General features: G+C 43.9%; 1 protein-coding gene across 1 annotated transcript in view; it reads left to right on the forward strand.

Annotated features, from left to right (window-relative positions):
- NEB (nebulin) overlaps positions 1 to 15,180 on the forward strand; it is a 424,680-nt gene that overhangs the window by 208,339 nt on the left and 201,161 nt on the right. The window contains 5 exon segments of the mRNA XM_030209286.1: positions 6,864 to 6,971; positions 8,471 to 8,782; positions 11,690 to 11,893; positions 13,841 to 13,945; positions 14,398 to 14,505. Coding sequence (XP_030065146.1) covers positions 6,864 to 6,971; positions 8,471 to 8,782; positions 11,690 to 11,893; positions 13,841 to 13,945; positions 14,398 to 14,505 — 837 coding nt within the window.

Here is a 15,180-nt window from a genome sequence, read left to right on the forward strand (position 1 = left end):
CACCTCCCTCCTTTTCATGGGGGACAGCCTATATGGCTTTTGCCGAACTACTTTACCCCTTTCCGTTATAATGTCATGCTCCACTAGGTGAGTATTTCCAGGGCAGGCCGTCAGCACATCATCAAACCCTTTCAGGAGCCTTCCTATCTCTTTCTTTTGTACTTGTGTCAACCGGGGATTAACCCCTGGTTCACCGGGCTTGAAAATATCTCTTATTTGTGGTCCCAACTCCTCTCCCTCCTTTTCCTCCCCTCGGGTCTGAAAGCCTACTCTTGCTACCCAGGGTTTCATTAGGTTAACATGGAAGGTCTGGACCCGCCCCTTTTCGTTCGCCACCTCATATGTAAGAGGCCCAAGTCTCCTCCTCACCACTCAGGGACCCTTCCACCTAGAGGCAAACTTATGAGGGTTCTCCGAAATTAGGATAAGGACCCTATCTCCTACTACAAACTCCCTTTCCCGAGTACCTTTATCATAATATTCCTTTTGTTGATTTTGGCTCTGTTCCAGCCTATCCTGGGAATATTCTTGTAACTTATCCAATCTGGCCCTCAGATCCTGTAGGTATTCGACCACTGACTGATCGGAGGTGTCCGGGGGTACCCAGTGTTCCTGTAAAATATCTAAAATTCCCCTGGGCCTTCGTCCAAACATCAATTCATAAGGCGCAACTCCTAATGAGTCTTGCACCTTCTCCCTGTAGGCATATAGCACGAAGGGCAACAGTTGGTCCCAACCTGTCCTATCCTCGCCTAACGCTTTTTTTAACATACCCTTTAAAGTTCTATTAAAACGTTCTACCATCCCATTAGTTTGGGGATGGTAGGCCGCTGTACGGATATGTTGTATCCCAAAAGCCTCCCACACTTGCCTTAAGGTACTTGACATAAAGTTGGACCCCCTGTCTGTTAAAACTTCTTGGGGGAATCCCACCTCACAAAAGATTTTTATCAGTTCCCTGGCAATGCCCTTCGCTGATATGCTTCTCAAAGGTATGGCCCAGGGGTACCTAGTGGCCATATCCATAACCACTAAAACATAGAGGAAGCCTCTTTGCGATTTTGTTACCGGGCCAATAATATCCATTGCGATTCTCCTCCCCGGTTGTTCCACTCTAGGAAGGGGTTTTAAAGGTGCCTTAGGCGGTAGCCGGTCTGCCACCTTCTGACAGTTGGGGCAGGACTGGCAATACCTCTCCACCTCCCCATAAACTCCTGGCCAATAAAACCGGCCCAATATCTGAGTCAGGGTAGCTTGGGAGCCCTTATGCCCACCCAAAGGGTGATCATGAGCGAGCCTTACTACTAGGGGACGAAAAGCTTGGGGGACCACTAACTGTCTCCCCGCTTCCGAGTTCTCCCAATTGGGTACCCTGCGATATAGAATGTCCCCTTCTATCATGAAACCAGGGGCCTCCCGGCCCTCCCCCTGGCGTGCCCTTTCCCAGGCATATTCTAAAGTAGGGTCTGTGGCCTGCTCCCTATGAAACTGGGGAAACTATTCCCTCAATTCTTTCGGGGCCACTGGCAGATAACTTTCCTTTTTCGCCTGCTCCAATGCCTCCCGTCTGCCCCTCTGCTCCTTTTTTTCAAAGCTTTCCCCTTTCTCTCTTTTCCCGGCTCCCCTAAGACCTCCCCTTGAAAAGGAAAAATACCACCTATTCCCTCTTCCTCAGCCTCAGGGTCTCGCCGAGCCTGAGAGCGGGTAGTGACCAACACTCTTTTTTCACTAATACACTCGGTAAAGGGGGGCCAGTCCCTTCCCAAAATCATTTCCTGGGGCAGTCTGGGCAGAACGGCCATGGCTATCTCTATCTCCCCTGTGGGCCCCTTCACGTGAACCCTATGGAGGGTATAACGAGTACTGGCCCCATGTATACATTGAATAGCCACTGCTCCCTCATAGGTATCCTTACTTCCTGTCCTCCTCTTTCTTATTTGTTCCCATAACCTCCTAGAGATCATGGACTGGTCTGCCCCGGAGTCTAACATGGCTACAATCGGTAAACCCTCAACCTCTACCTTAGCAGTATACCGAGGCCTAAACCCTTTGGCAACCTGCGAGGTCCATCCCTCTTGCCCTGGGCAATCCCTCTTGAAGTGCCCAGTCTTCCCACACTTATAACAGATTTTTCCTTCATACGAGGGGCCCTTGTTTCCAGGGCCTGAGGACACTACGGGCTTTTTACCACCCCAGCCGTAATCGGGTTTCCCTCCCTGGGGATCTGGCTTAAAGAAGGAACTTTTGGAACCCCAGCCTCCCCCAGGTCGGGGTTTCCCCCCCTCCAGGTCGGGTCCTCCCCAATGTTGGGCTTCCAAATAACACTCCAACCCGGCTGTCACGGCCTTCACCGTCTTACAGCCCCTTTGGACCAAGCCTGCCCTAATCTCCCTGGGAAGGCCCTGCAGGAATTGCTCCACTACCAACTCCTGAAGAATCTCTCCCGGGGTGTGGCGCTCAGGTTCCAACCACTTTTTTACCAAGTCCATCAGTTTAGTGGCCACCGATTTAGGGGGTTCCCCCTTCTCCCATTTAGTGGACCGAAACTTACGCCTATAAGCCTGGGTACTCAGTCCATACCGGTCTTTAATGGCCTCCCTCAACCTCCCATAGTTGGCAGCGTCCCCAGGAGCCAAGTCTCTAAAGGCTCCTAGAGCCTCCCCAGATAATGAAGGCACTAACCGCAGGGCCCACTGCTCTTGTGGCCATCCTGCGGCCACTGCCACCCTCTCGAAGGCGGTCAGGAAATCATCTACATTATCCTGCTCTGACAACTTTCCCCAAGTAAGTGAGTTCAGGGATAAAGGTCCTACCGCACCGCTTCCTCCTGGCCCCTGTCCAGTTGCTCCGGCTCCACCGCCCCTGGGAGCCTCGATCCCTCGCTGAAAAAAGTCCTGGAGCATATTCAGCACCGGCTGTTGCTGCTCTCGTGCCGCCGTCAAGGAGTCTTCCACCATCTTCCCCGTCAGTTCTTGCTGTTTCTGGAACTGCATCGTCATCCAAGCGAAGAGCTCCTTGGGGTCCATCCTTGCTCCGGAACAGCGACTCCTGGTGGAGAAAAAAAAAACAGAGGAGACCTCCAAGTGCGGCTTCCCTACTTATGTTTCCCCTTTTACTAGGATCCCTTTATTTCCCCCAATCTAGGCCCCGCTTACCGGAACCCCAGACGGGTCTGCGCCTTTCTCAGCGTTGGCCCCTCCGTCGGGCTTTTCGGTCTGGCTCGTCTTGGCCTCCTCGAGCGACAGGTCCGCGAAGTGATCCCACTCCTGACACCAATTGTAAAGTGGATCCTCTTTTCTCCTGGGTTGCAGCTCCCAAACAACAAACAATGCTACACCGTGCAGGCTTCAACCGCTGCTTTCTCTCCCAGTCCCCGGGAGAGTAGCCGTAACAAGGAAAAAAAAACACCCAGCACAATTCAGCCCTGGTTTCCAAACACAGTTCAATTTGAGCCAAGCTAAAAAAAAAAACACAGCTCAGTCCAGCTAGGCTTTCAAAACATAGTGCAAAATTTAGCCAAGCTTCAAAACACAGCTCAGTCCAGCTAGGCTTTCAAAGCACAGTTCAAATTTAGCCAAGCTTCAAAACACAGCTCAGTGCAGCTAGGCTTTCAAAGCACAGTTCAATTTTAGCCAAGCTTCAAAACACAGTAATGGCTTTGCGCGGGCTCAAAGCCTAGGGTCCCACCCTCTTGGTCAGTCATACTCCTACCTGACCTCCTCCCGCTTGACCCGGCTTGGCCCCGCTACTTCCTTGGCTTTCTCTGAGCCAGAGCTGAAAAGTCCATCGGCTCTTCCAGGGCGTTCTCCGGTTCAGTCAACTCCATAGGGCAAGGCTCACTCTCCTCCTCTCTCTCCTCAGGAGCCCAATCCATATTCTCTTCACCCCGCCCTTCTCCCAGCTGCTCACCCTTTCTTTCATTAAAGCTCTTTGGTGTCTCTTCTTTCTCCACCACCTGTTCCACCACCTCTTCCACCAGGTTGGAGAATCAGCCTTATTCCTTCCCCTGCGGCCCTCCTCTGGAGACTCATGGGAATGCACTAGTTTCTCTTATCCCAGGCTCCCTTGGGGCATGCTGGGAGTTGTAGTTCCTTATTTCTAGTTCTTTCCTGGGGAATGCCGCCTATAACGGGGGTATTCTGGCCTATCAGGGTTCCTTTGGGGCCTTTCTTTACATACTCTTTACAATATATATATAAACAAAATTAAAAGAGAGGAACTACAAAAACTTGACAGGAAGGGTTAGATTTCATTCCTATCAGGACAATTAGCCTAGAAAAGGTACAAGAGAGGGAACAAGAATAAGGTAATATAAGGGGAAATAGACTACAGGGGGGTGGTAGGGTAAAGAAAGAAAGGAAAAGCATAACCCAATGCTATAGAACTGCAGTCAACCAAAGGAAGAGCAAATGTGACCTAGAAGAGCCAAGTTTTTAATGAAGATAATTTTTTTTAAAGGATAATTCAGCTCTGATGGGGAGGGGCAAGGAATTCCATAAAAATGGAACCACAAAAAAAGAAGGTTCAGCACCCGATGGATTCTAATTGAGCTTATTTAGGACTGGGCAGCACCAGATTATGGTCATTCAAAGAGCAGAGGGAACAGGTGGGAGAATATGGAATAGTAAGAGATGACAAAGAAAGAGGGAGACCTGTCCTAAGAGATTTAAAGGTAACTACAAGAACTTTGAAAATTGTACGCTGTTCGACCTGGATTCAGTGATCATCTTGAAATAATGGAGAGACATGATCATATCGTCAGGCATGACAAAGGAGCATTTTGAAGAAATTGCAGTTTCTACAGAAAAGAGCAAGGGCATCCTAGGTAAATTATGCTGCAGTAATCCAATCTGGTAGTAAATAAGGAGAGAATAAGCAAGTTACATCTAGGCACAGTAGGTCTTTCTCTGTCCCTGAAAGGTTTGAAATCTAAGGGACCCTTTTACTAAAAGTCATTAAGCCCTAATCCCTCGGATTCTATATAGTGCGCTTAAATTGAGGTGCCAAAATAGGCTGTATTCTATAAAACCGCTCGTAACTTAATTGGCTTAACAAGCTAACGAGCACTGATAACAGCACTTACAAGCATTAATTGGTAATTATCAGAATTTATGCGCCGAAATCGCTAAGTGTATGTTATAAAGAACTGCGCCTAAATTGAAAAGCACACAGTTGAAAATAAATGCGCGTAGTTTAAAAGGGGCATGTTTATGGGTGTGTTTATGGGCATTTCGTGCGTGTGCCAAAATTTCCACGTGTAATTACAGAATATGGGTCAATTCACCTAAATATACACACATAGATTTACACCAGGTTTTTATTGGCGTAAATGAACGCACATAGATTTAGGCGCTATGGTATCAACAAAGCGTATTCTATAAACTGTACCTAAATCTTATAGAATACGCTTAAATCCATGTGGATTTTTTAGGTGCTATATATAGAATCTGGTCTAATGCGTTCTTCGCATGCAACAAAAGGCTTATTTTACATGTTAGCACATCAACTCAGGGGCGTATCTGTAATGGGGCCAGCTATTTTTAAAAAATATTTTTTGCAGGGGACAAGACATATAGGTGGAGAATGGGAGTGGAAACATTATCCAGTTATCCATGGAATTAACGTGGGAGTACTTAGTGCCTCCTAAATATAAAGTAGTAAGTGCTCCCATGTTATATTTGTGTAGGTACCATGATCTAATTCAAACATTAACGCATGACTTGCAAAAAGAAAAAGTGCTTTAAAAATAGTCCATGGTAAATCTGGCCTTAGCATGTGGGAGAGTCCCCTGTTAGAACGCACTACACCCAGATTTCAGTGCACCTTAGTAAAAGTGCCTTAAGTTTGTACCTGAAACAGTGGAAGATAAAGAGGCCCTTTTACAAAGGCACGTAAGGGCCATTGCACGTCCAGTGTGTGCCAAATCGGCATTACCGCCCAGCTACCGTGTGCTCCGTGCAGTAATTCTGAATTTGGCTTGCTGAAAACATGCGGTAAATGACAGTGGGCGAGCACTGCATGCCTACCACCCGGACGTGTGAGACCTTACCACTAAGTTAATGGGTGGCAGTAAGGTCTTAGGCCGAAAGTGGATGCTCGCTGGTTTTAAATTTGCCGCACGTCTCTATTCCGGCCCCTTAAGAAAGGATACGGTAAGAACTGGCACGGCACGCACCCAAAGATGCTCTTGTACTGCCGCAGGCCACTTTTTGCCATGGGTTAGTAAAAGGGCTCCTCAGTGACTTGCCAAAAATCACAGAACACCAATGGGATTAGAGGCCGGGTTTCTCTGGTTCTCGGCTTGCTGCTCTAAACACTAACCTTCTCCCCCACTCTATAGCATTGTACAGAAAAGTTGGACTGGGTGGAAATTCAGTTGAAAGTCAGAAGTACTGATGTGTTTATTCTGCTTTGTGTAACTCATGGATCGGCCCTAATCATTCACATATGACAAGATAAAAAGGTTTATAATTCTTGCCATTACAGAGTGCATTTATACACTTTAAAACAAAATCAAAATTGAGAAAAAATGGTACACAGAACATTGAGTTCTTCAAGGGGGTCTTTAACAAAGCAATGCTAGCGTTTTTATCTCAACGCTACTTATCAGCTGAGCACCAATTATATTCCTATGGGCGTCTCAGCATTTAGCACCAGCTGATATTTAGTGCGAGCTGAAAACACTAGCCCTGCTTTGTAAACGACACCCATTGAGAGGCAACTGAGAAGACTGTTGATTTGGTTCTGAGGATAAGTTGGCATAATCCAACATCCTGCAAGTTAAATAGTGTTTCCTTATTTAAGATTCACAGTCATTTTCTATTCCATTAAACACCCTAACAATTATTCGTTTCTTTGTGTAGACTCTCTATAAAATTTCCCTGGAAGAAGCAAAGAAGAAAGGTTATGACTTGCGAATGGATGCCATCCCAATCCAAGCTGCCAAGGCATCCAGAGACATTGCCAGTGATGTAAGTTATTACCTCTCTTTTCTACATTCCTTTTCTATAAACTGTTAAGTTTTCATTATATTTTGAAGGTGTTTTCAGTAGGATGATGTGTATGTAGTTTTAAACATTTTCATTGAAAATTATCAATAATTGTAATTTCTCTTATTTCTGTACCTCATTATGAGTACTTTGTAGTGGAGCGTGTCGCAATTTTTATAAATAAATGAATAATTTGAGATCTTCAATTTTGTACTTATGGAGGATAATTTTATATCTGATCACCTATGTGTGAAGATCAAGTAGATGCCTATATGCATCCTATTTTGTAAAGACCCATTAGCACTTATGGAGTTGATATTCAAAATGAGGGGTCCCTTTGCTAAGCTGCGGCAAAAGGGGGCCTGCGCTGGCATCAGCACATGCTTTTGATGTGCGGTGAAGCCCCCTTTTTACCACAGCAGGTAAAAGAAATGGCCATGCGGCAAGTGAAGCACGTGCTGCATGGCAATTTTGGGGGGAAACACCGCCACCTATTGAGGTGGTGGTAAAGGCTCACAGCACTGTCCGATTACTGCTGGGTAAACACCGGCGCTACAGAGATAAAAATATTTTTTAGCGCCGGAAATGGTGCTTGCTGGGGGTGGGAACTACCACCGGTTTGCTACGGGTAGCCCGGCAGTACTTCTGGTTTAGTGAACGGTAAGCCCGTGTTGGGCTTACCATCGCTTCGTAAAAGACCCCCTGAGTTAACGGGTTAGAGGAGGCTCTTCTGAGGTTAACTCATGCTGACTGGGCCCTGAGGGAATATTCAGCACCACTTACCCAAATAGTGTCGCTGAATATCCCCTCTAACCACTAAAGCCAAAACCGGCTATTATGAGAGTGGTCCAGGGGCACAGTCAGGGTAGAGTTGGCATTTAACCGGATAAATGGGACTGCTTAAATAACAGTCCAGTCTTTGTCCAGTTTAATTTATCCGGTTAAGGGCTGAATACCAGACATGGCCTGGCATTGAATATCATGATTTCAGTGGAGGTCAGCATTTATAAAACACTGACCACTGCCATTTGAATATTACCACCTATATATCTATAAATTACTAGGAGCATAGCAACAGAAACTGTGACTAGATTGAAGCTGAAGACATTTAGGCCTGCTCAGAAGCAGGCATAAATGTTGAGGTGTAAAGTACGTAATACTTTATTTTAAAAATATGCGTAAGTTGGGACTCTGCCCGCATTCTACCCAAATTCTGCCCCAGAGCATATCTATAGAAAAGTTAGAAAAAATGACATGCCTTCTTGTCAACCTGTGTACTTTTATTCCTCAGGGTAATTCTAGAAATGCTTTTTACGTGTTGAAAAAAAAAGGCCCTTATACACAAGAAATCCTTTCTAAAATTACCACCATAAATTTGAAAACGTCTATAAAAATGAAACATATGTTTAGCGAATAAAACCAAAAGTAATAAATACATGAAATCTATGGATAATCGCATATTGCCTTTTTATACATTCTAGTACTTATACAAAACTGCTTATCGCAAGCAAGTGGGCCACCATATTGGATTCCGCTGTCTTGAAGATGATCCCAGGGCCGTGCTGGCAGCTAAGGTTGCCAAGATGCAGAGTGAAAGAGAGTACAAGAAAGAATTTGAGAGATGGAAAACCAAATTTAATACTCCTGTGGATATGCTGGGAATTTTGTTGGCCAAGAAATGTCAAACATTGGTTAGCGATATTGATTATAAACATCCTCTACACCAATGGACCTGTCTGCCAGATCAGAATGATGTTATTCATGCAAGAAAAGCTTATGAACTACAGAGCGATGTAAGTTTTCCTTAAACTACTGAGCAGTACAACTTCCATCCTTACATTTAAATAGACCAGACAGATTGCCCATAGATTGTTTTGTGTCTCTGTCCTGATTTATACTTTAAACAGAAGAATGCAGTTTTTCAAAGTAATAGCTACTCTTCCAAGTCATCTGAGAACATCAGTATTGTAGTATTTTAAAATAATTAGCTGAGTTTAAAAAAATCCAAGATAAGTGGACTAGTTATATCATGGTTTATTATTTTGTTTATTTATTTCAGTTTATTACCTGTACTTTTGAAAGAATATTATGCTAGCCTACAGACACAGAATGGGAAAAATTCCTCTGAGAATAAGGACCTCTAGTTTATAACAGGGCCGCCGAGAGACCAAGCTGGGTCAGGGCAGGGCGCCACAGCCACCGCCCCCCTCCCTCACTTGGGACACAGATGCCGCCTCCACTGCCCTTCACTCTCTCGCTCACTCAGGCCTCCACCACCTCCTACCTTCCTGCATCAATGCGTTTGCTCCTCCCTGGCCTCCAAGGGGGGCCCGGCACCAGGGTCTGTCTCTCTCCTGCTCTTGCGTGCTGGAATCGGGTTATCGCATTAATGCAATCACCCGGGTCCCAACAGGAGCAGGAGAGAGACAGACCCTGGCGCCGGGCCCCCCTTGGAGACTGGACCCAGGGAACTTTGCCCCCCACCTCTCTGTGGCCCTGGTTTATAACCTATAAAGTTGAGCTGTTCAAAAGTGGAAAAAGAAAGTAAAGGCACTACAAGAGTTCTCACACCTTTCCAGCATTTTGAACATCCATAGAAATTAATTCATACATAACTTGTAGGGTTCTGTTTTTAAAATTTGTTTTTTTTTTCTTTCACATGCTGTTTCTGGGCTTGATAAGACTGAAAAGCTTTGGAGGGAATTCTACAAATAGTGCTCAAAATTCGGCACCTGAAAAAAAATCGGCACTAAGCACAATTCTATAAAGAGCACATGCCTGCACCTAACTTTAGGTGCCAGGCGTACACCTGCTGAAACCTGGTGTAAATGCTGGCACCCAAGTTAAGCACGCTGACTCAGTATTCTATAACTACGCACATAACTTTTTGGAATGCCCTTGACATGACCCAGCCCCTCCAATGCCACACCCTCTTTTGAGATACACATTGGGAGTTAGGTGCTCTGCCTTAGGGCTCCTTTTACAAAGGTGTGCTAGTGTTTTTAGCAAATGCTTAAAATTAGCACACAGTAACTGTGTAGACACCCATAGGAATATTATGGGCTTCTACACAGCACGTGCTAAAAACGCACTAGCACACTTTTGTAAAAGACCTCCTTATAGAATAACGCTTAGCTTGATGCGCGTGAAAATATTAATGAGTGCCAAGTAACATCAATAATTGATTGCACCTAATTAATGATGGTTAACAGCTCATTAGCCAATTAATTTGGGCACACACCTTGGCAGTGCACTCTGGGGTATGTTTACTAAGGTGTGTTAGCGTTTCTAACGTGCCTTTAAAGTTAAGGAGCATTAAACGCTAACACCCCTATACATTTCTATGGGCGCATTAGCGTTAATGTACAGAAACCATTTATGCATGTTAAAAACACTAATACGCCTATAGCGCACCTTAGTAAACATAGGCGTCAAACTTGGGCAGGGAAATTTGGACACCATATATAGAATCCGGGGATTTTTTGTGCATCTCAGTGAAGTTTCTTTAGAGCAGAAGCTCAGTTTTCTTAGATCAGTACGTTTTAACCAAACTGCCTCCCACATCTATGAACCCCTCCTTAGCACTACTTAGAAGTTGTTTTAATACATATTTTCTTTAAGGTAAATTACTGTCTTCTTTTAAAAATGTAAAGCCCTCTTTATTTAAAAATCTAAGTGGGTTAAAACCTACATACACAATAAAAAAAATCAACTCAATAAATAAAATCACAGAGTAAGGTGATAAAACTGCCAACTTTAAAATTATAACACTAAAAACAGTAAATCAACAAGTAATGTTTCCCTTATAAGCCTTTCATGTCTCTTATGGTACAGTAAATCTAATTTTTGTTTCGTATCATTTCCTGTTTTGTTTCTGGGAATCTTCATTATATTCTGTTTCTTTTGACCATTTTTCATCACAGCAGTGAAATCATTCCCCCACCCGCAACCGATATTCAAACATTTAACAGGCCAGGATCGACACCCGGCCGGTTAAATCCCCCATAACCAGCTATCTGCGACCATGACCTGCTGAAAATTTACGGTTAGCACGATGTAACCGACTAGCCGCTGATTTTCAGCACACTGCCGGCTAAGTTTGGCAGCCATATTTTGCCGCATGTATACCAGGCCTATCTATGGCCAGTTCAAACTTAACTGGCTAGTGCTAAATATCAGCCTGGCTGGTTAAGTTTGAACCAGCCAGAAATAAACTGGATATTCAGTGCCGGTCATTGAATATCTGGGCTCAACGCTGATCACGGTAGTTAGCTGGGCTAACTCCCACAGTCTGAGTTTCGAGCCTATTGAGTATGCACACTTTTGAGGGCGCACACTTTCTGAAAGTGTGAGCACTCTGCACACGTGCACAGTGGTTTGCTCATGTGTGATAGTTTGCAGATGCGCAATGGGTGCCCTCTTTGCAAATAATGTGCACTCTCTTGCAAGAGTAAATAATAAAACATTAATTTTGGTGTTTTTTTCTGTTTATTTTCATTTAATAGCCATATGCAATAACATAGGATATGTTGTTAGCATTTCCCATATCATTGCAATCCAACGCCCATCGACAGCAAATCATACTTCTGCATAAACAGTCTCACAGTCTATACATTGCTGTACTCGAGAAACACCTGCCTGAATAAAAATGTGTCGGGCTGCTTCTGATAAAGTAGTAACATTGTTCTTTCTGTTAACAGAATTTGTATAAATCAGATCTTCATTGGCTGAAAGGTATTGGTTGGGTACCGATTGGTTCTCTGGATGATGTGAAAAACAAGAGAGCTGGAGAGATTTTGAGTGAAAAGACTTACCGTCAGCATCCATCGACAGTTAAATTTACCAGCGTGACAGATTCTCTTGAGTTGCAGCAGGCCAAGATTAATGCAGAAACGATGAACAAGGTGAGTCCTGACCTTGTTAGCAAGTGACTGAACTCTTCGGAAGTGCTTTAGAAAGACACCTCAGTTTTTTTTGAGTGAGACAAACTATGAAAAAAGGTATTAGGAAGCCATAAGCATTCCATAGCTTCAGCCTTTTTTTTTTTTCAACATAACGGCAGCATTTCACATGCTATACATACTTTCTTTTTCACTCATCAACGGTCTTTTTAAAGACCAGCTTATGTTTATTTTGCAAGACGTACAACCAAGGATAGATGTGATTGTCAAGTATAAGCATCAAGACTCCTGAGGCAGGCACTTGTGTGCCGAAACATAGTACTGTGTCGAGTCATCTTAAATATGCGTCTTTAATTTCACATTGAGAGTCCTGAGCCTGTTTTGAAGAGTGGAGGAGTGGCCTAATGGTTAGGGTGGTGGACTTTGGTCCTGGGGAATTGAGGAACTGAGTTTGATTCTCACTTCAGGCACAGGCAGCTCCTTGTGACTCTGGGCAAGTCACTTAACCCTCCATTGCCCCATGTAAGCCGCGTTGAGCCTGCCATGAGTGGGAAAGCGCAGGGTACAAAAGTAACAATAATAAAATAGATACTATTGGAGATTCTACATGGAATGTTGCTATTCCACTAGCAACATTCCATGTAGAAGGCTGCGCAGGCTTCTGTTTCTGTGAGTCTGACGTCCTGCACGCATGTCAGACTCACAGAAACAGAAGCCTGCGCTGCCACATTGCTGATCCGCAAGGGCCGACTTCTACCTGGAATGTTGCTAGTGGAATAGCAACATTCCATGTAGAATCTCAAATAGTAGCAACAGTGGAGGAGTGGCCTAGTGGTTAGGGTGGTGGACTTTGGTCCTGAGGAACTGAGTTCAATTCCCACTTCAGGCACAGGCAGCTCCTTGTGACTCTGGGCAAGTCACTTAACCCTCCATTGCCCCAGGTACAAATAAGTACCTGTATACAATATGTAAGCCGCATTGAGCCTGCCATGAGTGGGAAAGCGTGGGGTACAAATGTAAAAAAAAAAAAGAGCCTGATCCAGTTCCCACTCCTTGTTTTGGCACAGAAATTATCCACAGATTGTGTTCTTCTTACATTAATGTTGCGCTTGAGAGACATGTTGTGGGCCTTGCTGCTTATCCATGTACAATGAGAGGTCACCTCAGTGGCCTGCCTTGTGTTCTTAACAGATCTTATAGGGGTCCTTTTATTAAGTTTTGGTAATAAGTGGTCTTACACACTCTTACATGGATCTTTCCCACATGCTAAGGCCATTCATACTGCAGCCGTAAAAATGCCTTTTTTCTCTTTTTTTTTTTTGCATTAATGGCCATGTGCTAATGTTGCCATTAGTGTGTGACCATTGTTTAAAATTACTGCATGGGCTCTTACTACCGCCCATTTCATGTGCAATAAGGGCTCATGCAGTATTCATGCACTAATCAGTTAGCATGTGGTAAAGTAGATGCACTAACTGGTTAGCACATGCCCACTATCCTCCCAACACAACCCTTCCCCTCCAAAAAAAGATTTTTAAAATGTTATAGCACGGAGTTAGCATACACAGATTTCAAAGTTACCACAAGACACCTCAGTGCATCCATTTGTGCTGCGTTAAGAGCGCGTTAGCACTTAACACAGCTTAGTAAAAAGGCCCCTTAATTTTCTTATAACTTTCTTATTTTCTCCATTGAGGGCAGTTTTCCAAATGAGTTATTTTTGTTCACACCGTGACAGGAATGAACCTCATTCCAAAGCCAGAGTACATGCAGTATGATCTCAGTCTCTCAAATTTACTACTAGCGCTTGCTGTAGAACATGCATCGCGTCAAAGAAAGCTTCATTCTCCTTTGTGTTGCTTATCTTGTGTTGCTGTTTTTATTGGCTGATGTTTAAAACGTTTTCTTTTTACCCCCAAGGAAATAATTGAGTCACTTTTCCTTTCTTAGCACTTGTACACTGAAGCATGGGAAAATGACAAGAGAACAATTCACGTCATGCCCGACACTCCAGAAATCTTGCAAGCAAAAATAAATCGACTTAACTTCAGTGACGTAAGTAATAAATGAAGAATGGCTAAAGTTATATTTGAGAAGATACAAATTTAATATAAAAAAAATTGTACTGCATAAATCCTTCCAATAAGAGGAAAAATGGTGTCCTATTAAAATATATGAGAAATATAATTTGAATTTGGTCAATATAGTAGTATGATAGAATGTAGTAATTTTGCTTGATGCACAAGAAAGAAAAAACGTATCCTCGAGACTAATACCTATGAGTTGTCTACTATGAGGCTGCATGGTGCAGTCATTGATGCTTATAGGCTGTTACTGTTAGTGACAGCTAGACATGTGTGCATGGGGAAGGGAGGCTGGAAGAGTGTTTATGGAAGTTTTACTAATGCATTCTTGGTCCAGAAATTGTAATTTCATCTGTTAATGTGATGTAAAAGATATACAAAATGATAGATTAACAGAGGCAAAATATGCTTACACCATTATAGAAAATATACAAACATTCTTTGGAGGAAGCAAGGCAGAAAGGCTATGACTTGCGAATTGATGCCATCCCAATCCAGGCTGCTAAGTCATCCAGAGACATTGCAAGTGATGTAAGTAATTTTTACCTGAGGCTTTCAAGATTCAGGGGCTACCATTAAGACATTTTGGGGTCCTTTTATTAAGGCGCGCTGAAAGATGGCTTGCGGTAGTGTAGGCGCAGGTTTTGGGCGCACGCAGAATCATTTTTCAGCGAACCTGTAAAAAAATGCCTTTTTAAAATTTTTGCCGGAAATGGACGTGCGGCAAAATCAAAATTGCCGCACGTCTATCTTGGGCCTGTGACCTTATCGCTAGCCGTGTAAAAAGTCTCACGCGGTAACCGGGTGGTAATGACCTACGCGCACCAAATGCCAATTGTTTTTTGGCCACGCTTATCAGCCATGTGGCAAAAATGAAATTACCACAAGAGCCACGCGGTAGCCATGTGATAACTTCATTTTGGCATGTGTTGGGTGTGCATAGAGTCTTACTCGACTTAGTAAAAGGGCCCCTTTATTTTACCACTAACTTTTGCTATTTTGGCAGAGGTCCCATTTTGTGCATTGAGACCTGTTTACCAATAACTGGGCTTAACAATAAAATAAAACATTTTCACGGTAGCCCATGTTGATAACTTCCCCCCGCAATGTTTGTAGCATGGTGTTTGAAAATGTTTGTTATCTCTCTTTCCAAATGTTTATAGCAGGGGTTCTTAACCAGTGGTGCCTGCCCTCCAAGGGGTGCAG

Source organism: Microcaecilia unicolor, chromosome 7 (genome assembly GCF_901765095.1).
Source record: "Microcaecilia unicolor chromosome 7, aMicUni1.1, whole genome shotgun sequence".
NCBI classification, from domain to species: Eukaryota; Metazoa; Chordata; class Amphibia; order Gymnophiona; family Siphonopidae; genus Microcaecilia; species Microcaecilia unicolor.